This window comes from Heliangelus exortis, chromosome 27, assembly GCF_036169615.1.
Source record: "Heliangelus exortis chromosome 27, bHelExo1.hap1, whole genome shotgun sequence".
Lineage (NCBI taxonomy): Eukaryota > Metazoa > Chordata > Aves > Apodiformes > Trochilidae > Heliangelus > Heliangelus exortis.
This window is the reverse complement of record NC_092448.1, coordinates 2,565,265-2,593,138: the sequence shown is the minus strand read 5'-3', so window position 1 is coordinate 2,593,138 and position 27,874 is coordinate 2,565,265. Positions and strand designations below refer to the sequence as shown.

Sequence of the window (27,874 nt, the reverse complement as noted above, 5' to 3'; positions counted from 1 at the left end):
ATATAATGTCAAGGCCAACTTGTGGGCATTGGTCTGGTGACTGACAAGATCTTTCAGGCACCTAATACCCATGATCATAATCGGGGCATCTCTTGGTTTTAGGGTAGAGGAGTAAGGATCAATTAAAGTTATCAGTCTTTTAAGCATAGTGAACTTGAAAGTGAACACCACAAAAATATTTGCAGACTGGATAAAAAGGAGAGAATTTCAGGTACCTGCCTATGGTTCAGAAACATGTTTTTGGTAACATCTATATTTGCAGGTCAAATAGCATTAATTACTCATGAATTATAAGGTTAATTCCATTGTTACGTTTACTGCTGCCTTTGGAATCTCATTGAGGCAGTGACACTTCAGCAATATTTCAAATGCACACAGGAATAATAAGCAGCTGTATAGACACCCACTACAAATTCATATTTGATGTGTTGTACCATTGTTATACACAGTCACGCAACTATTGACATGTAATCCTTGTGCAAGAGCACCAGTTCTTGTGCTTTGTGTCATAAGGTGCAGCTTTATGCACAAGAGAGGGAGTCATTCAGATGTGAAAGCAAATGATCTGGAGGGGCTAAAAGCAGAGATTTTAGGAAACTGGTTTGAGACCCCTTGTTTTTTCTGAACGTGAACAGAAAGCCAGTTAAATTACCTGAAAATTCAGGTAATTTTTCACGGGGCTCTCCCACCACCACCAGGACTTAGGGCAATAGACATTTCAGGCATTTTAGCAAAATAGTGGCTCTTAAAGGGATATGAAGCCACTATATGTAGTCCATGGTATGGACATGTCATGATCTCTCCCAAAATATTAATTCTTAGTAAAATAAAGAACAGGATATGATGAATGAAAACAAAATAATTGCAAGAATTGAAGTTATAAATCACAGTCTGGCTGGGGAATCAAAAGGAGCAACTTTGATTGGCATATTTTTAAGTGATGCTGTTTCATAACAAGGGAGCTCCTAAATCCTGCCCTTCTTTATTTTATATGATAATAGAAATTGCAGGCACTAAGTATTAAGGAGTATTTGTGAAACGGCTTAAAGTCATTATCTTCCAGGTGCCTCAAATTATCATGAGTAAATTCTGATGACACTTCAAAGGCAAAGCTATCTTACAATTTACAGACAATTTAGAGCCTATCTTTTGCAATATTACAAAATCAGAAAACAACAGATTTAACGCCAAGTTATCCCATTAAAATATATCCTTTTAGCACTATTTTAATAATTTCCCTCCTTTTCTTACATGGTCATTACTTCAGAGGAGGTGGAAATTAGAATTGTTTTTAAATGTACTTCTAACTGAACTTCCAGAAAGAGAGATTTCAACTAAAATTCTGACATACTTGGTATTAGCTTTAGACAGAGACTCTGTCAACAGTTCTGGATCTATCAGTAAAGCCTTTCCTACCTCTTTGGAGGCGTCACTTAGCCCAGCCATCCTCCATGAACCTAGCATCAGCTGAATTGTCTCAGAAGACTTGAGGCAAGGATGTTGGGAGTAGTTTCAGTGGCCTTATGATAGCTCTGCTGGCATTGTATTTAATATTAATAAAATGCAACTAATGTGATGTGCTGTTCTGGCTTTCAATTGTTGACTCTATGGCAATCCTTGAACTGCGAGTTCCCCAAATCCCCTCAAATGACAATCATAGATAACTGATTGTCATCAGCAGTTGTATCACACCCACACTAACATTTGGGAGGGACAATGCTGAGGTGGCAAAATTAAAGCTCCTACTATCAGGTTTGTTTTGTAACAACTTTGGACCAAAGGCACAAAGGGTGGCTTGAAGAAGCATATAAAAGTTCCTGTCACCCACAGCCTTTCTATCCACTTCTCTTGTCTCAGTCTCTGCAGTGAACAAGGTAAGTGTGGTGCTACTCGTTCTTTCTGCTACTATTAGCTTGTACTTTGACATTTTTTTCTGTCATGGAGGTGATTCCTGAGTGTGTTTGTACAGACTTCTATCCTTTATTCTCTTCTGAAAATGTGTCTTCATCTAGATGCTGCAGCAGGAGTCACAGTCTTAGTATATGAAGTAGAACTTTTAGTTATAAAAATGCTTGAGGTGACTTGCACATCATAAAGTCTGAATTAATAGGTTGTGTTTTGGTTTGGTTTTATTGGTTATTTGTTTGTTTTGTTTTGTTTTTCTTTAACTCTTAGTGAGTGTATCCTTAGTAGTCCAAGTTGCTAGAGAGAGATCTGTAAGTTGAATTTGTCCAGCACTGTATTTCTGTTTCACATCAAATTATCTCCATGCTGATTATAATGAACTGAAAGAAAGGTTGACTTGATACAAGAATGAGTTTTATTTGTTAGCAGGTACAAATTTATCTGTTCCCCTGTTAACTTCTGTTATTTCAGACACAGATCGATTATTGAATAATCTTGGTTGATCTCCTCCTAGCCTAGCTCTGGCAGTTTTTAACTTACTTTGAAAATTCTCAATGCTGTGCATTTCAGACTCCCAGCCATCAGAAGAAGGATGTCTTGCTACAGCGAGCCCCTCAGACCCTCCGGGGTGAGCTGTCCTCAGCCGATTGCCCAGAGCCACAACGAGCCCTGTGTGCAGCAATGCCCCGACTCCAGAGCTGTCATCTTCCCCCCACCAGCTGTGGTGACATTCCCTGGCACCATCCTCAGCTCTTTTCCTCAGGAGAGCATTGTGGGATCATCAGGCCCAGCCTGGCTGGGGAATTCCTTCAGTTCCCAAAGCTCCCAGGGCTATGGGGGCTCCCTGGGCTTGGGGGGCTATGGGGGGTCGCGGAGCTTTTGGGGCTCCTCTGGTTTGAGGGGCTATGGGGGCTCCCTGGGCTTGGGGGGCTCCTCTGGCTATAGGGGCTTCAGGGGCTATGGGGGCTCCTTTGGTTTGGGAGGCTATGGGGGCTCCCTGGGCTTGGGGGGCTACTCTGGCTATGGGAGCTCCTTGGGCTTGGGGTCCTCCTCTGGCTACAGGGGCTCCCGGGGCTATGGGAACTCCTTTGGTTTTGGAGGCTACGGGAGCTCCCTGGGGCTGGGGGGCTCCTGTGGCTATGGAAGCTCCTTTGGTCTGGGGGGCTATGGGGGCTCCTCTGGCTATAGGGGCTTCAGGGGCTATGGGAACTCCTTAGGTTTGGGAGGCTATGGGGGCTCCCTGGGGCTGGGGGGCTCCTGTGGCTATGGAAGCTCCTTTGGTCTGGGGGGCTATGGGGGCTCCTCTGGCTTGGGAGGCTCAGGGGGTTCTGAGGGCTCACTTGGGTATGGCTGTTCCCCCGGTTATGGAGATGGCTCTGAGGGCTCCCTGGGCTATGGTGGCCAACAGGGGCTCGGTGGCTTTGGCAGCTGTGGGAGGTCCTACAACTCTGGCTTCTCCTCCTATGGCACGGGCTATTTCCTCCCTGGTGTCCAGAGGTGGAGCAGGTCCCGCCGTGGGAGCTGTGGGGCTTTCTGAAGCTCTCCAGCATGATGCCCAGAACCAGCAACAGCCCTGAAGCAAGGACCACGGCACGAGGCCATGGAGCACGAGTCCTGGGGAGCAGCAGCACGCATCAGCTGGCCTGGCATGGGGACAGGAGGAGGCTGCCTGTGCCCAGCAACCCCTTGCCCTGTGCCGCCCTGACTGCAGGGCTGAGCCTTGGCATCCCCTGCATCCCTCCACCACCTCGCCTGTCCCCTGGGTCCTGAGCAGGGACATTGGGATCAAAATCCAATACCTGCATCACGTGTTTCCACTTGTATGGCCTTGATTTGCTGTAACTGCCTGTTCTGCTTCTCCTACACATTAAAACCCCATCGTGTTGCACAAGAGCCTCTCTGGTTTTCTGTCGTTCCTCTTCTTCCAGCAATATTCCATGTTCTTCAGGGCAGAAGTGCTTTCAGTCATTTTAAGTGTCATGGCAAAATGAAAAACAAACTTTCTTTCAGCCCTTTGTGCAGTTCTTCAGAGTGCAGGTCTTTATTCAATGGCTACACTGCAGAAGTTTTCTGTCAGTGAATTTGACCCTAAAATGACTTGAAAATTCATGCTCTTACGTTGAAACTTGTTGCACACAGAGAGATTTGATTTCTGCTTAATCCTGCAAGTGAATTAAAAAAAAAAAATCAAAATACCTTCTTGTGAGAAAATGATCATCTTCTAGTGATGAGAAGGAATTTATTTCATGACCAAAAAATGTTATTAGTTTTCCTCGACACAGTTTGTACCTTTTCATTTTAGAAGGTGGTTTCCTGAGCCATGATGGAACGTACAATATGAATTGAGAGCTGAGTTCAGACAAGTTCACAGACCCTGCTGGCAGAAGTGTTCGGCTAAATCTGTTGCTTAGGTCTAATTGTTCTCTTTACAATAAAAAACAAAACAAACAAACCCAATACAAAAAGATAAACAAACAAAAAAAACCTGAAACAGGCAAAAAAACCAACCAAAAAAACCCCCACAGTATCCAATAGTACCAAGGGAATATCCCATGAAAGGTTAGGGGTGGGATTGCTGTAGGGTTTAAGAGCTTTTGTCTACTGGAGGGGGAAATGTGACACGAAAAGCTGTAATTCACAGCGTAGAAAAGAAAGTGGCACTTGAAAGGGCAGGAGGGGGGTGAGGGATTGTAGAAACCTGATCATTTTATGCAGCAGAACTTTAAAAAGAATGAAACTTAGCAGAAAGCTCCTTTATAGGCTGAGTCTAAAATCCCCACTTTGAATGAATGCAGATGATAAATCCAAAGTCAAAGGAGATTAATATTTTCAGGTCATTAACCAGGGATGCTCCTTCTCCCTTGTGCATGGCCCACAGCTGTTGCAGAGCAACTGACTGGACCAGTGAGGGGACTATGGGCTGCAGAGCATGGAGAGGGATGAAATCTCAAAGCCAAGAGGAATGCTGAACACCCACAGGTAGGTAGCTGAAAGGGGGTCCCTAAATCAAGGTATCATCCAGAAGCAAAAAAGCACCAGGAGGAACTGGTGCCGCTGTCGGGCTGAGAAGGGCAGGCAAAGGTGTGCTGCCAGCGCCTGTCCTGCTCTCGGCCCGCTGCCCTTTCCCCAGCTCCTTTGGGTGCAAGCCCACCCAAAGGCTCTGGCTCCCGTGCCTGCAGCCTCCCTCTCCCAACACCACCCCCTCTCACTTCCTCCAGGCACCTCAAGACCACACCTGCCAGGCACCCAGGTCATCCCGACCGGGGGACAAGGAGGGAGGGAGACAGGACTTGGATGCAGGAAATCTTTATTGTGCCCAGAGGGGCAGGAGGCATTGTCAGAGAGATGGTGCTGGGTCAGACCCAGAGAGGCTGGTTGCCATGTGCTGCGGCTGGCAGAGGGGTCTTCTCCAGAGCATCGTCTCTCCCTCCACACGTCCCCTTGGTGCAGGGAAGGGTGGAGGGTGTGCGTTGGCACTGGCAGCTGCCCAGGCGTTGGCTGTGGCTGCCCAGCACTCCTCAGTGCCCCGTGCCTGCCAGCTCAGCCCGGCACGGGTGCTGCTGGCTTTGGCACTGCTGGAATTGGCATTTAGGGGCCGAGGAGAGTGCCTGGGGTTCTCGGGGCTGGACCTAGCAGGGCCCGCAGGTGTCCCAGATCTTCTTGCTGTAGCGGGGCAGGACGTAAGGGCTGAGGGCGGGAGAAGCGTAGGGTCTGCCAAAGGTGCAGAGGCCCCCCGCGGCCTGGGTGGCCCCGGCGCCGTAGAGGCCCCCCAGCCCCAGGGAGCCCCCAAAGGCGGGTGCTCCGGAGGAGCCCACCACGGCTTGCTGGGGGAAGGAGCTGAGGATGGGGCCGGGGAAGGTGACGACGACTGGGGGCGGCTGGATGAAGGCCGAGGAGTCGGGGCACTGGCGGGCGCACAGCTCGTTGCAGCTCTCAGCGATGGGCTGGGGGACAGCAACGCTGGTCTTTGGTGGGCACAGGTCGTAGCAAGACATTTTTGTGGGACTGGAGATTGGTTTGCAGCAGAGAAAAAGACAAAAGAGGCAGATCTAGGAAATAATTTTCAAAATGCTAATATGAGTGAAATTACTATGTTGTCCTTCCTGTGCTATATGTTCTACCTGCGCCCTTGATCAGCTTATTCAGATAATGTTCATCACCTCAGTCCAAAGTTTCTGAATTTATGAAGTCCAGACCAGGAAAGACCATACCCTACAGAACATATTTTTCTTTTGTCTCAGATGGGCCAGTTTACATTTCCTGCAAACTCACCCTCTGAAAGACAAGGTCCTCAGTCTCATCCACCACATAGTTCCACATCATTTTAAACAGCCCTAAGTTAGATGTGGTTTTCCTTTGAATAAGAAGGTTAAATTATTTCTCTCAGAATGTCAGTGTACACAGCTGAGAAGGTGGTCATCTTATACATTTAGCTTAAATTTGAAAAAATAATATTAAAAGACTTGTCCAAAATAACATTTCTGATCAGCTTCTAATCAGCTCAAGAACACTCCAATTTGTTTCTCAGAGTTTTTATACTCACACCCAGTCTCTCAAGTTCTCCATTTGCTCTGCTCTCGCCAAGAGTAGTTACAGACAGAAGTGACCTAAGGCTGCTCAGAATCTGAGCATACCTATAGGAATCTCCTACATCTACTCTGATAGAGGTTCTGATTGTGTATATAGAAAGAAATGAAAAAAATCATACTCACCAAAGCTCAGCAAGGTAAATAAGCCAGCAGAAATGTCTGGATGAACTCAGGGACTGGACTTTATATACATTTTTTCAGCACCCCTCCAGGATTTGAAACTCACTTGGTGCTGAGGGTTGCATTTGGCTGCCTAATAGAAATTGTTTAAAGTTTTGAATGATGAAAGTTTTGTGTTTATTGTGGTTATGATTATGTTCAGATTCTCATATCATGTGATGTATGTGTTACACCATCTTGATTTCTTTAATCTTGGGTCTTAATTGGCTCGTGTAATTCCTAGCATCATTAGAGTGACCTCACTGGAATTATCATGTGCATTGAGCTGACTCTACATGTTACTTCTCACCTTACCAAGTTGTCATAATCCTGTCTGCTCAGAGATTTTGTAAGACTTACCTTTGTCTGACATAGACATTTTTCCTTTAAATGTACCTGGTACAATAATTGGAGTACTTTAATTATCTGAAGACTTCAGGAATTTGTCTTTTCCATGTTAACCTGAGTAGAACTAAGATGAATTTGAAGTGGTCATGAATACCAGCTAAGATCATCCCCAACAGCTTTCCATTTGAGTGGTGACAACCCAATGCTAAGTAAAAATAATTTTGGTTTACTGTAAGAGTTTTAGTGGAAACTGAAATTCAGTTTTAACCCTTTATAACTGGTTCTGCTGCTCATGGTTCGGCTGACAGTGATTTTGAGCTAGGAAGTGAAAGTAATCACCATCCAGAAATGTCTGAAGTCCCACCCGTGACCATGAGACATCAAAACAAGTTTGCAGAAAAATCCAAGTTTTTTTTTAAGATCTTGTGGTTATTAACTCTTGCCAAATACATTCTGGGACTTGATAAAAATGTACTTTGTAATGATTTCACAAACACTCATTAGTTGTTGTTCAACCCAGCTAATGTTTGGTGTTAATGGATGAAATTGTGTGAGTGATTTAGATGCTTCAGTATTACACAATCACATTTGCTTTAATGTACAGGAAACAAAGTAATGCGTGCCATTACTTTAATTAAATCCTGATTTGTGCTATTGGAAGTCATGGGTTAGTAATGCAGCTTTTCTTTCACTAAGAAAATCCTTTCAAATCCCCTTTTCCCTCTAAGATGTCACGTTTGCTGTATATCAGGTGAAAATACGCTGTTATTTCAAACTATACTTTAACAAACCCCTGCATATATTTGTAATTATTAACCCCTTTTCTGGTTTTTTTCTAGGGGACAGTCAGTATTTTTCTTCAAGCTTCTAGGGTTTTGCCCATGTTCAAGGCATTTTACAAATCCTTCTAATTGCCATCCCGGAAAAGATCCCCCAAGAGCTGGAATATCTGGTCTTAATTCCTGCAATGCTGAAGTGAAATATTTCTTGTTGTCTTAATTCCTGCAATGCTGAAGTGAAATATTTCTTGTTGTGATATAGCTTCATCCTGGTATTTTCCTTTGCTCTTCAGGTGACATAGAATTGTGTTTAGATGGTTTTGTTTTGGGTTTTGTTTTGTTTTGTTGGGGTTTTTTTCGGTGTTTAGGCTTCTTGGAGATTTTGTTTTGTTTTGTTTTGTTTTGTTTTGTTTTGTTTTGTTTTGTTTTGTTTTGTTTTGTGGGGTTTTTTTGTTTGTTTTTTTGTCTGTTTCGGTTTGTTTGTTTGTTTGTTGGGGTTTTTTTGAGTGTGTTGTTGCAGTTTGGGAAGAGTTGCGGCTGAGGAGTAAAGTGGAAGAGGGAGATAAGTGACTGCTTCCCCAGGAAAAACTGCCCTGCCTTTATTCATTGCAGGAGAAGACAGAAAGCACTACCCAGGTGTAGAAAAAGAATGACTGCAATCCACATCTCTTCCTTGCCTATATTTACGTTTTTCCACCAAGTGTGCAAGTTAGAGCAAGTTAGAGCCCATGACTGTCTCAGGGCAATCAACCCTCTCGACATCAAAGTCCTCTATTTCCTCTCTCCACTTGGTAAAACGACTTCGTATTTAATAGCATTGTGATGCTCTCCGAATTACCAAATGTTTTCGGGGAGTTCCCGTGGGAAAAAAAAAAAAAGTGTACATTGCAGATTTACTCCAGCCTCTTAGGACAAAAGATACCAAAGCACTTTAAAAACATTGACTAATGACTTGTGCAGGTTGTTTTGTTGTTCTAATATGACTTGGATGTCCCGGTGCTGACTAATAGCATCAACCTAAACAGGGAGACACTGTCAGCCAGATCACTGCCCCGATCAGGCTGTGTTGCAAAGCTGCTGGGCTTGGCCACCTCTGTCCCTGCCCTACTTTCCCTTTTGTATCATACAGGGTCATCTGCTCCTCTCTGCAGTGTCTTCACTCATCTTCAACATGAACCTGGTGATAAGAACTTGCTATTCTTTCCAGTGTCACTCTAGAATATAAAACAACCAGAAAGGGTGAGGTTGAAAAGCTGGATCTGAAAGGCAGGAGATTTTGAGAGTACATGTTGTGGAATGTTAGAGAGGTTTGGAGAATCTTCGAGAACATTCAGGAATATTCTCCAACATTCTCCAAACCTCTCTAACATTCCACAACAAGTATAAAAGGTGATAGTTTAAAAAATATTATAATTTCTGCATTATAATTAAGAAAAAAGAATATTTAACTGCACTGGAGGTCTATTAGTATCTTAAAAAAAAACTCTGCCTCCAAACTGCCAAGACACGGCAGTGGCAGCTGGCTCTGGGTGCCCCTGCTTGAGCTGGCAGCATGACAAAATGCCCTGCAGAAGCTCTTGCCAAAGGGAGCAGGCCGTGCTTTCGGAAGGGACGGGTGTGCGAGTGTGTGCGAGTGTGTCAGAGAAATGAGGAGCACGGAGTAGTGGGGGGGCGGGGGGGGGCTGAGAAGCAGAAAGGGAAGTAAAAGGGGAAGAGATGGGTGAAAAGGGGGGGACGGGGAAAAGGGAAAGAGAGAGAAAAGAAAGTGGAATTGGTAGAAGGAGAGGCTAGGGAAGGAGAAAAGAGCAAGGGAAGCGGCGTCTCCAAAGAGCGAGGGCTCTTTTTCCTTTCCCTCTCCCGGGAAGCCTTGCCGGCCTCTCCCGCAGAGCTGTGGAGGTACAAAGGGGCCGGGAGCATGGCACCCATCGCTCCTGATTGGCTCCAAGGCCAGGGGACGGTCCGGCTCCCGGCCAGGGAGGCTGGAGGTCTGCAAAGGGCCTGCAGGGACGGGAGCCGCCTGCCTTGAGGCAGGGAGGGCCCTTGGAGCTGAGCTGCGGCAGCGTGTGGGGCTGGTGCTGCCAGGGCAGTGGGCTCTGCCCAGAGGCAGCTCAGCCGGGCTCTGCTGCCAGGGCTGAGAGACTGTCCCGGCCCGGCTGGCAGGGGCCAGGTGCAGGCAGGGGGAGCCCTGCAGCCCCCGCTGGGCCGTGGAAGGACAAAGGGAGAGGCAGGAGTCGGGTGCAGGACTGTTTTATTGCAGTGCAGGAGAGCAGGCAGTGGAGGAAGACAGAGAACGGGAGAGGCAGGAGGCTTGTCCCCTGGGGCTGCAAGAGGGCTGTTCCTTCAGGCTTCTGGCAGGTGGTGGCTGTTCCCGAGACAAGCAAGTGGCCTGTGGGAGGAGGGTGGAATCTTGCATGTGGGCATGGGCAGAGTGGAGAGAGGGGACGGAGAGGAGGTGTGAGGCTGAGTCAGAGCAGGAGCTCTGGGGTTCTCGGGGCTGGACCTAGCAGGGCCCGCAGGTGTCCCAGATCTTCTTGCTGTAGCGGGGCAGGACGTAAGGGCTGAGGGCGGGAGAAGCGTAGGGTCTGCCAAAGGTGCAGAGGCCCCCCGCGGCCTGGGTGGCCCCGGCGCCGTAGAGGCCCCCCAGCCCCAGGGAGCCCCCAAAGGCGGGTGCTCCGGAGGAGCCCACCACGGCTTGCTGGGGGAAGGAGCTGAGGATGGGGCCGGGGAAGGTGACGACGACTGGGGGCGGCTGGATGAAGGCCGAGGAGTCGGGGCACTGGCGGGCGCACAGCTCGTTGCAGCTCTCAGCGATGGGCTGGGGGACGGCAACGCTGGTCTTTGGTGGGCACAGGTCGTAGCAAGACATCTTGGCGTGAGATGCGAGAGAGCTGAGCCTGGAAGAGAGGGCCCCAAAATCAGGTGTCAAGAGCCAGGAGCTGGAGGGAGGGTCCCGAGCCACCACCTTGCCCGCACTGCCTGCCCCTTGCCCTTTGCCCAGCCAGCCCCACTGGGCGCCCTGCTCTCCACAGCCCTGCCCTCGCCCTCTCTGCACACACAGAGGCCACCCCAGCCCTCCGCGAGAACCCTTGCAGGGCCTGGCTCCGAGCGTCCCGGCCACGGGGCTCCTTCCTCCTCCCGCAGTGGCTCGGCCCGCCCTGGCCACCCCAGGATGTTGCCAGCTCGCCCGCTGCCCTCAGGGCTCTCCTGCCCAGGGAGGGAGGCCCCACGCTGGCCCCCGCCACAGGGGGGCACAGACCCACTGGCACCCACCTACCCTTTTCCTGAGCAGAGCGAGGCAGGAGCGGCGGATGCCAGCGCTCGCCCAGGGCCGCGCTTTTATGCCGGGCCGGCGAGGCGGGGAGGAGCAGGCGGCGCAGGGGGCACGTGGGGCACGGCGGCCGAGCCCCTGCCTCCTCCCTGCCTGGCACGGGGCTCTTTTGCTGACGCCGTTGCCTCCACAGCCCCAACGCGCTCTATCAGCCCCTGCAATTAATTACCCCTTGGGTGCTTGCCAGCTGCCACCTCATGGGCCAAATTGGCCCCGCTGTCTTTTCATTATCTCGGGCTGGAAGCGGGCACGGCCAGTGACAAAGGCTGACTGCAAGTGCCCTGCGTGCCACAGCTCTTTGCCAAGGGCTTGGTCTCGGGGCAGCCACATGCCTTCTCTAGAGAGCCCCGGGGATGACCAGGGTCCCGCTGCTGGCCTTGCAGGTGATGACGTACAGCGTGTGGCCATTCTCTCCAGAGGCGCGAGGTTACGAAATGCCAAATCAAAGGCACTCCTCTCAGCACTGCCTGCTCAGCACATGCATCGCTTGCCAGCCCGACGCAGCCGGCCTCCAGCTGCCTCCAGGCGCTGGCCAGCAACCCCTGCCAATCTGGGGGCACAGGGAGCCCTCCCTCGTGCTGTTCCCCGCCGGGTGCATAGTGCAAGGAGCACAGACCCCACCTGGGACCATGCAGCACAGGCTCGTGGCGGCCCTGCCCCAGCTCCCGCGCTCCCTTGCAGGTGTCCCCGGTGCCCCGCGTCCGGGGGAGATTGCTGCTGGGCTTTAGCCCACCGGGCGGAAAGGGGAGTCAAGCAGGGAAGCGGCATGTGCTGGTGTGGCGAGGGGACGCTGACTCAGGGAGGGGCAGGAGCCACACAGCCCCATGATGGTGGCTGACGGATGGCAGGAGGGAGTGCCGCCTCTGCAGATTGGCCCAGGTGGTGCTGAGCAATGCCGGGGCTGCTATAAAAGCTCTGCCTCTGCCGGGCTCTGCCATCCACTGCTCTGGCTGCCTTCTCCTCAGGGAACAGGGTAAGTCGCTGAGCGCTTCTCCTCCTTGCCCACTGGCAGGCCACAGCACCTCTGCCTTGGGCGCTCCCCCCCTGCTGCTGTCTTGCTGCAACCTCTACCCTCTTGCAGAGCACCCTCCCATCTCACGCCAAGATGTCTTGCTACGACCTGTGCCCACCAAAGACCGGCGTTGCCGTCCCCCAGCCCATCGCTGAGAGCTGCAACGAGCTGTGCGCCCGCCAGTGCCCCGACTCCTCGGCCTTCATCCAGCCGCCCCCAGTCGTCGTCACCTTCCCCGGCCCCATCCTCAGCTCCTTCCCCCAGCAAGCCGTGGTGGGCTCCTCCGGAGCACCCGCCTTTGGGGGCTCCCTGGGGCTGGGGGGCCTCTACGGCGCCGGGGCCACCCAGGCCACGGGGGGCCTCTGCACCTTTGGCAGACCCTACGCTTCTCCCGCCCTCAGCCCTTACGTCCTGCCCCGCTACAGCAAGAAGATCTGGGACACCTGCGGGCCCTGCTAGGTCCAGCCCCGAGAACCCCAGGCACTCTCCTCGGCCCCTAAATGCCAATTCCAGCAGTGCCAAAGCCAGCAGCACCCGTGCCGGGCTGAGCTGGCAGGCACGGGGCACTGAGGAGTGCTGGGCAGCCACAGCCAACGCCTGGGCAGCTGCCAGTGCCAACGCACACCCTCCACCCTTCCCTGCACCAAGGGGACGTGTGGAGGGAGAGACGATGCTCTGGAGAAGACCCCTCTGCCAGCCGCAGCACATGGCAACCAGCCTCTCTGGGTCTGACCCAGCACCATCTCTCTGACAATGCCTCCTGCCCCTCTGGGCACAATAAAGATTTCCTGCATCCAAGTCCTGTCTCCCTCCCTCCTTGTCCCCCGGTCGGGATGACCTGGGTGCCTGGCAGGTGTGGTCTTGAGGTGCCTGGAGGAAGTGAGAGGGGGTGGTGTTGGGAGAGGGAGGCTGCAGGCACGGGAGCCAGAGCCTTTGGGTGGGCTTGCACCCAAAGGAGCTGGGGAAAGGGCAGCGGGCCGAGAGCAGGACAGGCGCTGGCAGCACACCTTTGCCTGCCCTTCTCAGCCCGACAGCGGCACCAGTTCCGCCAGGTCCCTCAGCTCCACAGCAGCACGGCAGCATCTCCAGGCCAGGTCCCCGCAGAGGAGGCTGGAGCAGAGCCAGCGTTGAAGCCCGTGCCCGGGAAATGTCAGTGGGTGACTGGAGAGCAGCTTGTCAGCAAAGGCCCTGGCAGTGCCAGGGGACACCAAGGTGAGCATCAGCTGCCCATGTGCCTTGGGCCAAAGGTGCCCAGGGCTGGTGACTGGAAGGTGGAAGGAGGGCATCCTTGCCTTCCACTCAGCCCTGCTGAGGCCAGCCCACCACTGCTGTGTCCCCTGCCGGGCTCCCCAGCACAGGAGAGCCACGGGGCTTCAGCAAAGGGCCACACGCAGCTGCTGGAAGAATGGGGAGACTGTGTCCTCTGATGCAAGCCTGATGCATCAGGGGGGACTGCTGCTGCTGCTGGTGCCCAGGAGGCTCAGGGGGCTCTCACCGATGAGCACACAGCCCTGATGTTAAGGTGTAATGATGTCGGAGCCAGGCTCCTTTCAGAGGCAGGGCTCCAGTGGCAGGACCAGAGGCAACGGGCACCAGCTGAAACACAGGAGGCTCTGCTTCCAAACTGCCAAGACACGGCTGTGGCAGCTGGCTCTGGGTGCCCCTGCTTGAGCTGGCAGCATGACAAAATGCCCTGCAGAAGCTCTTGCCAAAGGGAGCAGGCCGTGCTTTCGGAAGGGACGGGTGTGCGAGTGTGTGCGAGTGTGTCAGAGAAATGAGGAGCACGGAGTAGTGGGGGGGCGGGGGGGGGCTGAGAAGCAGAAAGGGAAGTAAAAGGGGAAGAGATGGGTGAAAAGGGGGGGACGGGGAAAAGGGAAAGAGAGAGAAAAGAAAGTGGAATTGGTAGAAGGAGAGGCTAGGGAAGGAGAAAAGAGCAAGGGAAGCGGCGTCTCCAAAGAGCGAGGGCTCTTTTTCCTTTCCCTCTCCCGGGAAGCCTTGCCGGCCTCTCCCGCAGAGCTGTGGAGGTACAAAGGGGCCGGGAGCATGGCACCCATCGCTCCTGATTGGCTCCAAGGCCAGGGGACGGTCCGGCTCCCGGCCAGGGAGGCTGGAGGTCTGCAAAGGGCCTGCAGGGACGGGAGCCGCCTGCCTTGAGGCAGGGAGGGCCCTTGGAGCTGAGCTGCGGCAGCGTGTGGGGCTGGTGCTGCCAGGGCAGTGGGCTCTGCCCAGAGGCAGCTCAGCCGGGCTCTGCTGCCAGGGCTGAGAGACTGTCCCGGCCCGGCTGGCAGGGGCCAGGTGCAGGCAGGGGGAGCCCTGCAGCCCCCGCTGGGCCGTGGAAGGACAAAGGGAGAGGCAGGAGTCGGGTGCAGGACTGTTTTATTGCAGTGCAGGAGAGCAGGCAGTGGAGGAAGACAGAGAACGGGAGAGGCAGGAGGCTTGTCCCCTGGGGCTGCAAGAGGGCTGTTCCTTCAGGCTTCTGGCAGGTGGTGGCTGTTCCCGAGACAAGCAAGTGGCCTGTGGGAGGAGGGTGGAATCTTGCATGTGGGCATGGGCAGAGTGGAGAGAGGGGACGGAGAGGAGGTGTGAGGCTGAGTCAGAGCAGGAGCTCTGGGGTTCTCGGGGCTGGACCTAGCAGGGCCCGCAGGTGTCCCAGATCTTCTTGCTGTAGCGGGGCAGGACGTAAGGGCTGAGGGCGGGAGAAGCGTAGGGTCTGCCAAAGGTGCAGAGGCCCCCCGCGGCCTGGGTGGCCCCGGCGCCGTAGAGGCCTCCCAGCCCCAGGGAGCCCCCAAAGGCGGGTGCTCCGGAGGAGCCCACCACGGCTTGCTGGGGGAAGGAGCTGAGGATGGGGCCGGGGAAGGTGACGACGACTGGGGGCGGCTGGATGAAGGCCGAGGAGTCGGGGCACTGGCGGGCGCACAGCTCGTTGCAGCTCTCAGCGATGGGCTGGGGGACGGCAACGCTGGTCTTTGGTGGGCACAGGTCGTAGCAAGACATCTTGGCGTGAGATGCGAGAGAGCTGAGCCTGGAAGAGAGGGCCCCAAAATCAGGTGTCAAGAGCCAGGAGCTGGAGGGAGGGTCCCGAGCCACCGCCTTGCCCGCACTGCCTGCCCCTTGCCCTTTGCCCAGCCAGCCCCACTGGGCGCCCTGCTCTCCACAGCCCTGCCCTCGCCCTCTCTGCACACACAGAGGCCACCCCAGCCCTCCGCGAGAACCCTTGCAGGGCCTGGCTCCGAGCGTCCCGGCCACGGGGCTCCTTCCTCCTCCCGCAGTGGCTCGGCCCGCCCTGGCCACCCCAGGATGTTGCCAGCTCGCCCGCTGCCCTCAGGGCTCTCCTGCCCAGGGAGGGAGGCCCCACGCTGGCCCCCGCCACAGGGGGGCACAGACCCACTGGCACCCACCTACCCTTTTCCTGAGCAGAGCGAGGCAGGAGCGGCGGATGCCAGCGCTCGCCCAGGGCCGCGCTTTTATGCCGGGCCGGCGAGGCGGGGAGGAGCAGGCGGCGCAGGGGGCACGTGGGGCACGGCGGCCGAGCCCCTGCCTCCTCCCTGCCTGGCACGGGGCTCTTTTGCTGACGCCGTTGCCTCCACAGCCCCAACGCGCTCTATCAGCCCCTGCAATTAATTACCCCTTGGGTGCTTGCCAGCTGCCACCTCATGGGCCAAATTGGCCCCGCTGTCTTTTCATTATCTCGGGCTGGAAGCGGGCACGGCCAGTGACAAAGGCTGACTGCAAGTGCCCTGCGTGCCACAGCTCTTTGCCAAGGGCTTGGTCTCGGGGCAGCCACATGCCTTCTCTAGAGAGCCCCGGGGATGACCAGGGTCCCGCTGCTGGCCTTGCAGGTGATGACGTACAGCGTGTGGCCATTCTCTCCAGAGGCGCGAGGTTACGAAATGCCAAATCAAAGGCACTCCTCTCAGCACTGCCTGCTCAGCACATGCATCGCTTGCCAGCCCGACGCAGCCGGCCTCCAGCTGCCTCCAGGCGCTGGCCAGCAACCCCTGCCAATCTGGGGGCACAGGGAGCCCTCCCTCGTGCTGTTCCCCGCCGGGTGCATAGTGCAAGGAGCACAGACCCCACCTGGGACCATGCAGCACAGGCTCGTGGCGGCCCTGCCCCAGCTCCCGCGCTCCCTTGCAGGTGTCCCCGGTGCCCCGCGTCCGGGGGAGATTGCTGCTGGGCTTTAGCCCACCGGGCGGAAAGGGGAGTCAAGCAGGGAAGCGGCATGTGCTGGTGTGGCGAGGGGACGCTGACTCAGGGAGGGGCAGGAGCCACACAGCCCCATGATGGTGGCTGACGGATGGCAGGAGGGAGTGCCGCCTCTGCAGATTGGCCCAGGTGGTGCTGAGCAATGCCGGGGCTGCTATAAAAGCTCTGCCTCTGCCGGGCTCTGCCATCCACTGCTCTGGCTGCCTTCTCCTCAGGGAACAGGGTAAGTCGCTGAGCGCTTCTCCTCCTTGCCCACTGGCAGGCCACAGCACCTCTGCCTTGGGCGCTCCCCCCTGCTGCTGTCTTGCTGCAACCTCTACCCTCTTGCAGAGCACCCTCCCATCTCACGCCAAGATGTCTTGCTACGACCTGTGCCCACCAAAGACCGGCGTTGCCGTCCCCCAGCCCATCGCTGAGAGCTGCAACGAGCTGTGCGCCCGCCAGTGCCCCGACTCCTCGGCCTTCATCCAGCCGCCCCCAGTCGTCGTCACCTTCCCCGGCCCCATCCTCAGCTCCTTCCCCCAGCAAGCCGTGGTGGGCTCCTCCGGAGCACCCGCCTTTGGGGGCTCCCTGGGGCTGGGGGGCCTCTACGGCGCCGGGGCCACCCAGGCCACGGGGGGCCTCTGCACCTTTGGCAGACCCTACGCTTCTCCCGCCCTCAGCCCTTACGTCCTGCCCCGCTACAGCAAGAAGATCTGGGACACCTGCGGGCCCTGCTAGGTCCAGCCCCGAGAACCCCAGGCACTCTCCTCGGCCCCTAAATGCCAATTCCAGCAGTGCCAAAGCCAGCAGCACCCGTGCCGGGCTGAGCTGGCAGGCACGGGGCACTGAGGAGTGCTGGGCAGCCACAGCCAACGCCTGGGCAGCTGCCAGTGCCAACGCACACCCTCCACCCTTCCCTGCACCAAGGGGACGTGTGGAGGGAGAGACGATGCTCTGGAGAAGACCCCTCTGCCAGCCGCAGCACATGGCAACCAGCCTCTCTGGGTCTGACCCAGCACCATCTCTCTGACAATGCCTCCTGCCCCTCTGGGCACAATAAAGATTTCCTGCATCCAAGTCCTGTCTCCCTCCCTCCTTGTCCCCCGGTCGGGATGACCTGGGTGCCTGGCAGGTGTGGTCTTGAGGTGCCTGGAGGAAGTGAGAGGGGGTGGTGTTGGGAGAGGGAGGCTGCAGGCACGGGAGCCAGAGCCTTTGGGTGGGCTTGCACCCAAAGGAGCTGGGGAAAGGGCAGCGGGCCGAGAGCAGGACAGGCGCTGGCAGCACACCTTTGCCTGCCCTTCTCAGCCCGACAGCGGCACCAGTTCCGCCAGGTCCCTCAGCTCCACAGCAGCACGGCAGCATCTCCAGGCCAGGTCCCCGCAGAGGAGGCTGGAGCAGAGCCAGCGTTGAAGCCCGTGCCCGGGAAATGTCAGTGGGTGACTGGAGAGCAGCTTGTCAGCAAAGGCCCTGGCAGTGCCAGGGGACACCAAGGTGAGCATCAGCTGCCAATGTGCCTTGGGCCAAAGGTGCCCAGGGCTGGTGACTGGAAGGTGGAAGGAGGGCATCCTTGCCTTCCACTCAGCCCTGCTGAGGCCAGCCCACCACTGCTGTGTCCCCTGCCGGGCTCCCCAGCACAGGAGAGCCACGGGGCTTCAGCAAAGGGCCACACGCAGCTGCTGGAAGAATGGGGAGACTGTGTCCTCTGATGCAAGCCTGATGCATCAGGGGGGACTGCTGCTGCTGCTGGTGCCCAGGAGGCTCAGGGGGCTCTCACCGATGAGCACACAGCCCTGATGTTAAGGTGTAATGATGTCGGAGCCAGGCTCCTTTCAGAGGCAGGGCTCCAGTGGCAGGACCAGAGGCAACGGGCACCAGCTGAAACACAGGAGGCTCTGCTTCCAAACTGCCAAGACACGGCTGTGGCAGCTGGCTCTGGGTGCCCCTGCTTGAGCTGGCAGCATGACAAAATGCCCTGCAGAAGCTCTTGCCAAAGGGAGCAGGCCGTGCTTTCGGAAGGGACGGGTGTGCGAGTGTGTGCGAGTGTGTCAGAGAAATGAGGAGCACGGAGTAGTGGGGGGGCGGGGGGGGGGCTGAGAAGCAGAAAGGGAAGTAAAAGGGGAAGAGATGGGTGAAAAGGGGGGGACGGGGAAAAGGGAAAGAGAGAGAAAAGAAAGTGGAATTGGTAGAAGGAGAGGCTAGGGAAGGAGAAAAGAGCAAGGGAAGCGGCGTCTCCAAAGAGCGAGGGCTCTTTTTCCTTTCCCTCTCCCGGGAAGCCTTGCCGGCCTCTCCCGCAGAGCTGTGGAGGTACAAAGGGGCCGGGAGCATGGCACCCATCGCTCCTGATTGGCTCCAAGGCCAGGGGACGGTCCGGCTCCCGGCCAGGGAGGCTGGAGGTCTGCAAAGGGCCTGCAGGGACGGGAGCCGCCTGCCTTGAGGCAGGGAGGGCCCTTGGAGCTGAGCTGCGGCAGCGTGTGGGGCTGGTGCTGCCAGGGCAGTGGGCTCTGCCCAGAGGCAGCTCAGCCGGGCTCTGCTGCCAGGGCTGAGAGACTGTCCCGGCCCGGCTGGCAGGGGCCAGGTGCAGGCAGAGGGAGCCCTGCAGCCCCCGCTGGGCCGTGGAAGGACAAAGGGAGAGGCAGGAGTCGGGTGCAGGACTGTTTTATTGCAGTGCAGGAGAGCAGGCAGTGGAGGAAGACAGAGAACGGGAGAGGCAGGAGGCTTGTCCCCTGGGGCTGCAAGAGGGCTGTTCCTTCAGGCTTCTGGCAGGTGGTGGCTGTTCCCGAGACAAGCAAGTGGCCTGTGGGAGGAGGGTGGAATCTTGCATGTGGGCATGGGCAGAGTGGAGAGAGGGGACGGAGAGGAGGTGTGAGGCTGAGTCAGAGCAGGAGCTCTGGGGTTCTCGGGGCTGGACCTAGCAGGGCCCGCAGGTGTCCCAGATCTTCTTGCTGTAGCGGGGCAGGACGTAAGGGCTGAGGGCGGGAGAAGCGTAGGGTCTGCCAAAGGTGCAGAGGCCCCCCGCGGCCTGGGTGGCCCCGGCGCCGTAGAGGCCCCCCAGCCCCAGGGAGCCCCCAAAGGCGGGTGCTCCGGAGGAGCCCACCACGGCTTGCTGGGGGAAGGAGCTGAGGATGGGGCCGGGGAAGGTGACGACGACTGGGGGCGGCTGGATGAAGGCCGAGGAGTCGGGGCACTGGCGGGCGCACAGCTCGTTGCAGCTCTCAGCGATGGGCTGGGGGACGGCAACGCTGGTCTTTGGTGGGCACAGGTCGTAGCAAGACATCTTGGCGTGAGATGCGAGAGAGCTGAGCCTGGAAGAGAGGGCCCCAAAATCAGGTGTCAAGAGCCAGGAGCTGGAGGGAGGGTCCCGAGCCACCGCCTTGCCCGCACTGCCTGCCCCTTGCCCTTTGCCCAGCCAGCCCCACTGGGCGCCCTGCTCTCCACAGCCCTGCCCTCGCCCTCTCTGCACACACAGAGGCCACCCCAGCCCTCCGCGAGAACCCTTGCAGGGCCTGGCTCCGAGCGTCCCGGCCACGGGGCTCCTTCCTCCTCCCGCAGTGGCTCGGCCCGCCCTGGCCACCCCAGGATGTTGCCAGCTCGCCCGCTGCCCTCAGGGCTCTCCTGCCCAGGGAGGGAGGCCCCACGCTGGCCCCCGCCACAGGGGGGCACAGACCCACTGGCACCCACCTACCCTTTTCCTGAGCAGAGCGAGGCAGGAGCGGCGGATGCCAGCGCTCGCCCAGGGCCGCGCTTTTATGCCGGGCCGGCGAGGCGGGGAGGAGCAGGCGGCGCAGGGGGCACGTGGGGCACGGCGGCCGAGCCCCTGCCTCCTCCCTGCCTGGCACGGGGCTCTTTTGCTGACGCCGTTGCCTCCACAGCCCCAACGCGCTCTATCAGCCCCTGCAATTAATTACCCCTTGGGTGCTTGCCAGCTGCCACCTCATGGGCCAAATTGGCCCCGCTGTCTTTTCATTATCTCGGGCTGGAAGCGGGCACGGCCAGTGACAAAGGCTGACTGCAAGTGCCCTGCGTGCCACAGCTCTTTGCCAAGGGCTTGGTCTCGGGGCAGCCACATGCCTTCTCTAGAGAGCCCCGGGGATGACCAGGGTCCCGCTGCTGGCCTTGCAGGTGATGACGTACAGCGTGTGGCCATTCTCTCCAGAGGCGCGAGGTTACGAAATGCCAAATCAAAGGCACTCCTCTCAGCACTGCCTGCTCAGCACATGCATCGCTTGCCAGCCCGACGCAGCCGGCCTCCAGCTGCCTCCAGGCGCTGGCCAGCAACCCCTGCCAATCTGGGGGCACAGGGAGCCCTCCCTCGTGCTGTTCCCCACCGGGTGCATAGTGCAAGGAGCACAGACCCCACCTGGGACCATGCAGCACAGGCTCGTGGCGGCCCTGCCCCAGCTCCCGCGCTCCCTTGCAGGTGTCCTCGGTGCCCCGCGTCCGGGGGAGATTGCTGCTGGGCTTTAGCCCACCGGGCGGAAAGGGGAGTCAAGCAGGGAAGCGGCATGTGCTGGTGTGGCGAGGGGACGCTGACTCAGGGAGGGGCAGGAGCCACACAGCCCCATGATGGTGGCTGACGGATGGCAGGAGGGAGTGCCGCCTCTGCAGATTGGCCCAGGTGGTGCTGAGCAATGCCGGGGCTGCTATAAAAGCTCTGCCTCTGCCGGGCTCTGCCATCCACTGCTCTGGCTGCCTTCTCCTCAGGGAACAGGGTAAGTCGCTGAGCGCTTCTCCTCCTTGCCCACTGGCAGGCCACAGCACCTCTGCCTTGGGCGCTCCCCCCTGCTGCTGTCTTGCTGCAACCTCTACCCTCTTGCAGAGCACCCTCCCATCTCACGCCAAGATGTCTTGCTACGACCTGTGCCCACCAAAGACCGGCGTTGCCGTCCCCCAGCCCATCGCTGAGAGCTGCAACGAGCTGTGCGCCCGCCAGTGCCCCGACTCCTCGGCCTTCATCCAGCCGCCCCCAGTCGTCGTCACCTTCCCCGGCCCCATCCTCAGCTCCTTCCCCCAGCAAGCCGTGGTGGGCTCCTCCGGAGCACCCGCCTTTGGGGGCTCCCTGGGGCTGGGGGGCCTCTACGGCGCCGGGGCCACCCAGGCCACGGGGGGCCTCTGCACCTTTGGCAGACCCTACGCTTCTCCCGCCCTCAGCCCTTACGTCCTGCCCCGCTACAGCAAGAAGATCTGGGACACCTGCGGGCCCTGCTAGGTCCAGCCCCGAGAACCCCAGGCACTCTCCTCGGCCCCTAAATGCCAATTCCAGCAGTGCCAAAGCCAGCAGCACCCGTGCCGGGCTGAGCTGGCAGGCACGGGGCACTGAGGAGTGCTGGGCAGCCACAGCCAACGCCTGGGCAGCTGCCAGTGCCAACGCACACCCTCCACCCTTCCCTGCACCAAGGGGACGTGTGGAGGGAGAGACGATGCTCTGGAGAAGACCCCTCTGCCAGCCGCAGCACATGGCAACCAGCCTCTCTGGGTCTGACCCAGCACCATCTCTCTGACAATGCCTCCTGCCCCTCTGGGCACAATAAAGATTTCCTGCATCCAAGTCCTGTCTCCCTCCCTCCTTGTCCCCCGGTCGGGATGACCTGGGTGCCTGGCAGGTGTGGTCTTGAGGTGCCTGGAGGAAGTGAGAGGGGGTGGTGTTGGGAGAGGGAGGCTGCAGGCACGGGAGCCAGAGCCTTTGGGTGGGCTTGCACCCAAAGGAGCTGGGGAAAGGGCAGCGGGCCGAGAGCAGGACAGGCGCTGGCAGCACACCTTTGCCTGCCCTTCTCAGCCCGACAGCGGCACCAGTTCCGCCAGGTCCCTCAGCTCCACAGCAGCACGGCAGCATCTCCAGGCCAGGTCCCCGCAGAGGAGGCTGGAGCAGAGCCAGCGTTGAAGCCCGTGCCCGGGAAATGTCAGTGGGTGACTGGAGAGCAGCTTGTCAGCAAAGGCCCTGGCAGTGCCAGGGGACACCAAGGTGAGCATCAGCTGCCCATGTGCCTTGGGCCAAAGGTGCCCAGGGCTGGTGACTGGAAGGTGGAAGGAGGGCATCCTTGCCTTCCACTCAGCCCTGCTGAGGCCAGCCCACCACTGCTGTGTCCCCTGCCGGGCTCCCCAGCACAGGAGAGCCACGGGGCTTCAGCAAAGGGCCACACGCAGCTGCTGGAAGAATGGGGAGACTGTGTCCTCTGATGCAAGCCTGATGCATCAGGGGGGACTGCTGCTGCTGCTGGTGCCCAGGAGGCTCAGGGGGCTCTCACCGATGAGCACACAGCCCTGATGTTAAGGTGTAATGATGTCGGAGCCAGGCTCCTTTCAGAGGCAGGGCTCCAGTGGCAGGACCAGAGGCAACGGGCACCAGCTGAAACACAGGAGGCTCTGCTTCCAAACTGCCAAGACACGGCTGTGGCAGCTGGCTCTGGGTGCCCCTGCTTGAGCTGGCAGCATGACAAAATGCCCTGCAGAAGCTCTTGCCAAAGGGAGCAGGCCGTGCTTTCGGAAGGGACGGGTGTGCGAGTGTGTGCGAGTGTGTCAGAGAAATGAGGAGCACGGAGTAGTGGGGGGGCGGGGGGGGGCTGAGAAGCAGAAAGGGAAGTAAAAGGGGAAGAGATGGGTGAAAAGGGGGGGACGGGGAAAAGGGAAAGAGAGAGAAAAGAAAGTGGAATTGGTAGAAGGAGAGGCTAGGGAAGGAGAAAAGAGCAAGGGAAGCGGCGTCTCCAAAGAGCGAGGGCTCTTTTTCCTTTCCCTCTCCCGGGAAGCCTTGCCGGCCTCTCCCGCAGAGCTGTGGAGGTACAAAGGGGCCGGGAGCATGGCACCCATCGCTCCTGATTGGCTCCAAGGCCAGGGGACGGTCCGGCTCCCGGCCAGGGAGGCTGGAGGTCTGCAAAGGGCCTGCAGGGACGGGAGCCGCCTGCCTTGAGGCAGGGAGGGCCCTTGGAGCTGAGCTGCGGCAGCGTGTGGGGCTGGTGCTGCCAGGGCAGTGGGCTCTGCCCAGAGGCAGCTCAGCCGGGCTCTGCTGCCAGGGCTGAGAGACTGTCCCGGCCCGGCTGGCAGGGGCCAGGTGCAGGCAGGGGGAGCCCTGCAGCCCCCGCTGGGCCGTGGAAGGACAAAGGGAGAGGCAGGAGTCGGGTGCAGGACTGTTTTATTGCAGTGCAGGAGAGCAGGCAGTGGAGGAAGACAGAGAACGGGAGAGGCAGGAGGCTTGTCCCCTGGGGCTGCAAGAGGGCTGTTCCTTCAGGCTTCTGGCAGGTGGTGGCTGTTCCCGAGACAAGCAAGTGGCCTGTGGGAGGAGGGTGGAATCTTGCATGTGGGCATGGGCAGAGTGGAGAGAGGGGACGGAGAGGAGGTGTGAGGCTGAGTCAGAGCAGGAGCTCTGGGGTTCTCGGGGCTGGACCTAGCAGGGCCCGCAGGTGTCCCAGATCTTCTTGCTGTAGCGGGGCAGGACGTAAGGGCTGAGGGCGGGAGAAGCGTAGGGTCTGCCAAAGGTGCAGAGGCCCCCCGCGGCCTGGGTGGCCCCGGCGCCGTAGAGGCCCCCCAGCCCCAGGGAGCCCCCAAAGGCGGGTGCTCCGGAGGAGCCCACCACGGCTTGCTGGGGGAAGGAGCTGAGGATGGGGCCGGGGAAGGTGACGACGACTGGGGGCGGCTGGATGAAGGCCGAGGAGTCGGGGCACTGGCGGGCGCACAGCTCGTTGCAGCTCTCAGCGATGGGCTGGGGGACGGCAACGCTGGTCTTTGGTGGGCACAGGTCGTAGCAAGACATCTTGGCGTGAGATGCGAGAGAGCTGAGCCTGGAAGAGAGGGCCCCAAAATCAGGTGTCAAGAGCCAGGAGCTGGAGGGAGGGTCCCGAGCCACCGCCTTGCCCGCACTGCCTGCCCCTTGCCCTTTGCCCAGCCAGCCCCACTGGGCGCCCTGCTCTCCACAGCCCTGCCCTCGCCCTCTCTGCACACACAGAGGCCACCCCAGCCCTCCGCGAGAACCCTTGCAGGGCCTGGCTCCGAGCGTCCCGGCCACGGGGCTCCTTCCTCCTCCCGCAGTGGCTCGGCCCGCCCTGGCCACCCCAGGATGTTGCCAGCTCGCCCGCTGCCCTCAGGGCTCTCCTGCCCAGGGAGGGAGGCCCCACGCTGGCCCCCGCCACAGGGGGGCACAGACCCACTGGCACCCACCTACCCTTTTCCTGAGCAGAGCGAGGCAGGAGCGGCGGATGCCAGCGCTCGCCCAGGGCCGCGCTTTTATGCCGGGCCGGCGAGGCGGGGAGGAGCAGGCGGCGCAGGGGGCACGTGGGGCACGGCGGCCGAGCCCCTGCCTCCTCCCTGCCTGGCACGGGGCTCTTTTGCTGACGCCGTTGCCTCCACAGCCCCAACGCGCTCTATCAGCCCCTGCAATTAATTACCCCTTGGGTGCTTGCCAGCTGCCACCTCATGGGCCAAATTGGCCCCGCTGTCTTTTCATTATCTCGGGCTGGAAGCGGGCACGGCCAGTGACAAAGGCTGACTGCAAGTGCCCTGCGTGCCACAGCTCTTTGCCAAGGGCTTGGTCTCGGGGCAGCCACATGCCTTCTCTAGAGAGCCCCGGGGATGACCAGGGTCCCGCTGCTGGCCTTGCAGGTGATGACGTACAGCGTGTGGCCATTCTCTCCAGAGGCGCGAGGTTACGAAATGCCAAATCAAAGGCACTCCTCTCAGCACTGCCTGCTCAGCACATGCATCGCTTGCCAGCCCGACGCAGCCGGCCTCCAGCTGCCTCCAGGCGCTGGCCAGCAACCCCTGCCAATCTGGGGGCACAGGGAGCCCTCCCTCGTGCTGTTCCCCGCCGGGTGCATAGTGCAAGGAGCACAGACCCCACCTGGGACCATGCAGCACAGGCTCGTGGCGGCCCTGCCCCAGCTCCCGCGCTCCCTTGCAGGTGTCCCCGGTGCCCCGCGTCCGGGGGAGATTGCTGCTGGGCTTTAGCCCACCGGGCGGAAAGGGGAGTCAAGCAGGGAAGCGGCATGTGCTGGTGTGGCGAGGGGACGCTGACTCAGGGAGGGGCAGGAGCCACACAGCCCCATGATGGTGGCTGACGGATGGCAGGAGGGAGTGCCGCCTCTGCAGATTGGCCCAGGTGGTGCTGAGCAATGCCGGGGCTGCTATAAAAGCTCTGCCTCTGCCGGGCTCTGCCATCCACTGCTCTGGCTGCCTTCTCCTCAGGGAACAGGGTAAGTCGCTGAGCGCTTCTCCTCCTTGCCCACTGGCAGGCCACAGCACCTCTGCCTTGGGCGCTCCCCCCTGCTGCTGTCTTGCTGCAACCTCTACCCTCTTGCAGAGCACCCTCCCATCTCACGCCAAGATGTCTTGCTACGACCTGTGCCCACCAAAGACCGGCGTTGCCGTCCCCCAGCCCATCGCTGAGAGCTGCAACGAGCTGTGCGCCCGCCAGTGCCCCGACTCCTCGGCCTTCATCCAGCCGCCCCCAGTCGTCGTCACCTTCCCCGGCCCCATCCTCAGCTCCTTCCCCCAGCAAGCCGTGGTGGGCTCCTCCGGAGCACCCGCCTTTGGGGGCTCCCTGGGGCTGGGGGGCCTCTACGGCGCCGGGGCCACCCAGGCCGCGGGGGGCCTCTGCACCTTTGGCAGACCCTACGCTTCTCCCGCCCTCAGCCCTTACGTCCTGCCCCGCTACAGCAAGAAGATCTGGGACACCTGCGGGCCCTGCTAGGTCCAGCCCCGAGAACCCCAGGCACTCTCCTCGGCCCCTAAATGCCAATTCCAGCAGTGCCAAAGCCAGCAGCACCCGTGCCGGGCTGAGCTGGCAGGCACGGGGCACTGAGGAGTGCTGGGCAGCCACAGCCAACGCCTGGGCAGCTGCCAGTGCCAACGCACACCCTCCACCCTTCCCTGCACCAAGGGGACGTGTGGAGGGAGAGACGATGCTCTGGAGAAGACCCCTCTGCCAGCCGCAGCACATGGCAACCAGCCTCTCTGGGTCTGACCCAGCACCATCTCTCTGACAATGCCTCCTGCCCCTCTGGGCACAATAAAGATTTCCTGCATCCAAGTCCTGTCTCCCTCCCTCCTTGTCCCCCGGTCGGGATGACCTGGGTGCCTGGCAGGTGTGGTCTTGAGGTGCCTGGAGGAAGTGAGAGGGGGTGGTGTTGGGAGAGGGAGGCTGCAGGCACGGGAGCCAGAGCCTTTGGGTGGGCTTGCACCCAAAGGAGCTGGGGAAAGGGCAGCGGGCCGAGAGCAGGACAGGCGCTGGCAGCACACCTTTGCCTGCCCTTCTCAGCCCGACAGCGGCACCAGTTCCGCCAGGTCCCTCAGCTCCACAGCAGCACGGCAGCATCTCCAGGCCAGGTCCCCGCAGAGGAGGCTGGAGCAGAGCCAGCGTTGAAGCCCGTGCCCGGGAAATGTCAGTGGGTGACTGGAGAGCAGCTTGTCAGCAAAGGCCCTGGCAGTGCCAGGGGACACCAAGGTGAGCATCAGCTGCCAATGTGCCTTGGGCCAAAGGTGCCCAGGGCTGGTGACTGGAAGGTGGAAGGAGGGCATCCTTGCCTTCCACTCAGCCCTGCTGAGGCCAGCCCACCACTGCTGTGTCCCCTGCCGGGCTCCCCAGCACAGGAGAGCCACGGGGCTTCAGCAAAGGGCCACACGCAGCTGCTGGAAGAATGGGGAGACTGTGTCCTCTGATGCAAGCCTGATGCATCAGGGGGGACTGCTGCTGCTGCTGGTGCCCAGGAGGCTCAGGGGGCTCTCACCGATGAGCACACAGCCCTGATGTTAAGGTGTAATGATGTCGGAGCCAGGCTCCTTTCAGAGGCAGGGCTCCAGTGGCAGGACCAGAGGCAACGGGCACCAGCTGAAACACAGGAGGCTCTGCTTCCAAACTGCCAAGACACGGCTGTGGCAGCTGGCTCTGGGTGCCCCTGCTTGAGCTGGCAGCATGACAAAATGCCCTGCAAAAGCTCTTGCCAAAGGGAGCAGGCCGTGCTTTCGGAAGGGACGGGTGTGCGAGTGTGTGCGAGTGTGTCAGAGAAATGAGGAGCACGGAGTAGTGGGGGGGGGGGGGGGGCTGAGAAGCAGAAAGGGAAGTAAAAGGGGAAGAGATGGGTGAAAAGGGGGGGACGGGGAAAAGGGAAAGAGAGAGAAAAGAAAGTGGAATTGGTAGAAGGAGAGGCTAGGGAAGGAGAAAAGAGCAAGGGAAGCGGCGTCTCCAAAGAGCGAGGGCTCTTTTTCCTTTCCCTCTCCCGGGAAGCCTTGCCGGCCTCTCCCGCAGAGCTGTGGAGGTACAAAGGGGCCGGGAGCATGGCACCCATCGCTCCTGATTGGCTCCAAGGCCAGGGGACGGTCCGGCTCCCGGCCAGGGAGGCTGGAGGTCTGCAAAGGGCCTGCAGGGACGGGAGCCGCCTGCCTTGAGGCAGGGAGGGCCCTTGGAGCTGAGCTGCGGCAGCGTGTGGGGCTGGTGCTGCCAGGGCAGTGGGCTCTGCCCAGAGGCAGCTCAGCCGGGCTCTGCTGCCAGGGCTGAGAGACTGTCCCGGCCCGGCTGGCAGGGGCCAGGTGCAGGCAGGGGGAGCCCTGCAGCCCCCGCTGGGCCGTGGAAGGACAAAGGGAGAGG

At 58.8% G+C, this 27,874-nt stretch overlaps 10 protein-coding genes across 10 annotated transcripts; 5 read left to right on the top strand and 5 right to left on the bottom strand.

The window, feature by feature from the left end:
- Window positions 1–1,773: 1,773 nt before the first annotated feature.
- LOC139787820 (uncharacterized) lies at window positions 1,774–3,787 on the top strand. Its single transcript, XM_071727152.1, has 2 exons — window positions 1,774–1,874; window positions 2,476–3,787. Exon 2 carries the CDS (start codon window positions 2,498–2,500, stop codon window positions 3,440–3,442), a length of 945 nt encoding a protein of 314 aa, XP_071583253.1. The 5' UTR covers window positions 1,774–1,874; window positions 2,476–2,497; the 3' UTR covers window positions 3,443–3,787.
- Window positions 3,788–5,195: 1,408 nt separating this feature from the next.
- On the bottom strand, window positions 5,196–5,910 carry LOC139787741 (scale keratin-like). The gene has a single exon (XM_071727036.1). It carries the CDS (start codon window positions 5,898–5,900, stop codon window positions 5,535–5,537), a length of 366 nt encoding a protein of 121 aa, XP_071583137.1. The 5' UTR covers window positions 5,901–5,910; the 3' UTR covers window positions 5,196–5,534.
- Window positions 5,911–10,013: 4,103 nt separating this feature from the next.
- On the bottom strand, window positions 10,014–10,674 carry LOC139787743 (scale keratin-like). Its single transcript, XM_071727037.1, has one exon. The coding sequence runs from the start codon at window positions 10,644–10,646 to the stop codon at window positions 10,281–10,283; it is 366 nt and encodes a 121-aa protein (XP_071583138.1). The 5' UTR covers window positions 10,647–10,674; the 3' UTR covers window positions 10,014–10,280.
- Window positions 10,675–12,193: 1,519 nt separating this feature from the next.
- LOC139787745 (scale keratin-like) lies at window positions 12,194–12,918 on the top strand. Its single transcript, XM_071727038.1, has one exon. It carries the CDS (start codon window positions 12,214–12,216, stop codon window positions 12,577–12,579), a length of 366 nt encoding a protein of 121 aa, XP_071583139.1. The 5' UTR covers window positions 12,194–12,213; the 3' UTR covers window positions 12,580–12,918.
- A 1,563-nt stretch (window positions 12,919–14,481) lies between these two features.
- On the bottom strand, window positions 14,482–15,142 carry LOC139787749 (scale keratin-like). Its single transcript, XM_071727043.1, has one exon. The coding sequence runs from the start codon at window positions 15,112–15,114 to the stop codon at window positions 14,749–14,751; it is 366 nt and encodes a 121-aa protein (XP_071583144.1). The 5' UTR covers window positions 15,115–15,142; the 3' UTR covers window positions 14,482–14,748.
- Window positions 15,143–16,535: 1,393 nt separating this feature from the next.
- LOC139787703 (scale keratin-like) lies at window positions 16,536–17,385 on the top strand. Its single transcript, XM_071726978.1, has one exon. It carries the CDS (start codon window positions 16,681–16,683, stop codon window positions 17,044–17,046), a length of 366 nt encoding a protein of 121 aa, XP_071583079.1. The 5' UTR covers window positions 16,536–16,680; the 3' UTR covers window positions 17,047–17,385.
- Window positions 17,386–18,949: 1,564 nt separating this feature from the next.
- On the bottom strand, window positions 18,950–19,610 carry LOC139787709 (scale keratin-like). The gene has a single exon (XM_071726996.1). It carries the CDS (start codon window positions 19,580–19,582, stop codon window positions 19,217–19,219), a length of 366 nt encoding a protein of 121 aa, XP_071583097.1. The 5' UTR covers window positions 19,583–19,610; the 3' UTR covers window positions 18,950–19,216.
- A 1,395-nt stretch (window positions 19,611–21,005) lies between these two features.
- Window positions 21,006–21,853, top strand: LOC139787726 (scale keratin-like). Its single transcript, XM_071727017.1, has one exon. It carries the CDS (start codon window positions 21,149–21,151, stop codon window positions 21,512–21,514), a length of 366 nt encoding a protein of 121 aa, XP_071583118.1. The 5' UTR covers window positions 21,006–21,148; the 3' UTR covers window positions 21,515–21,853.
- Window positions 21,854–23,416: 1,563 nt separating this feature from the next.
- Window positions 23,417–24,077, bottom strand: LOC139787739 (scale keratin-like). Its single transcript, XM_071727035.1, has one exon. It carries the CDS (start codon window positions 24,047–24,049, stop codon window positions 23,684–23,686), a length of 366 nt encoding a protein of 121 aa, XP_071583136.1. The 5' UTR covers window positions 24,050–24,077; the 3' UTR covers window positions 23,417–23,683.
- Window positions 24,078–25,472: 1,395 nt separating this feature from the next.
- Window positions 25,473–26,320, top strand: LOC139787706 (scale keratin-like). Its single transcript, XM_071726992.1, has one exon. It carries the CDS (start codon window positions 25,616–25,618, stop codon window positions 25,979–25,981), a length of 366 nt encoding a protein of 121 aa, XP_071583093.1. The 5' UTR covers window positions 25,473–25,615; the 3' UTR covers window positions 25,982–26,320.
- Window positions 26,321–27,874: the final 1,554 nt, after the last annotated feature.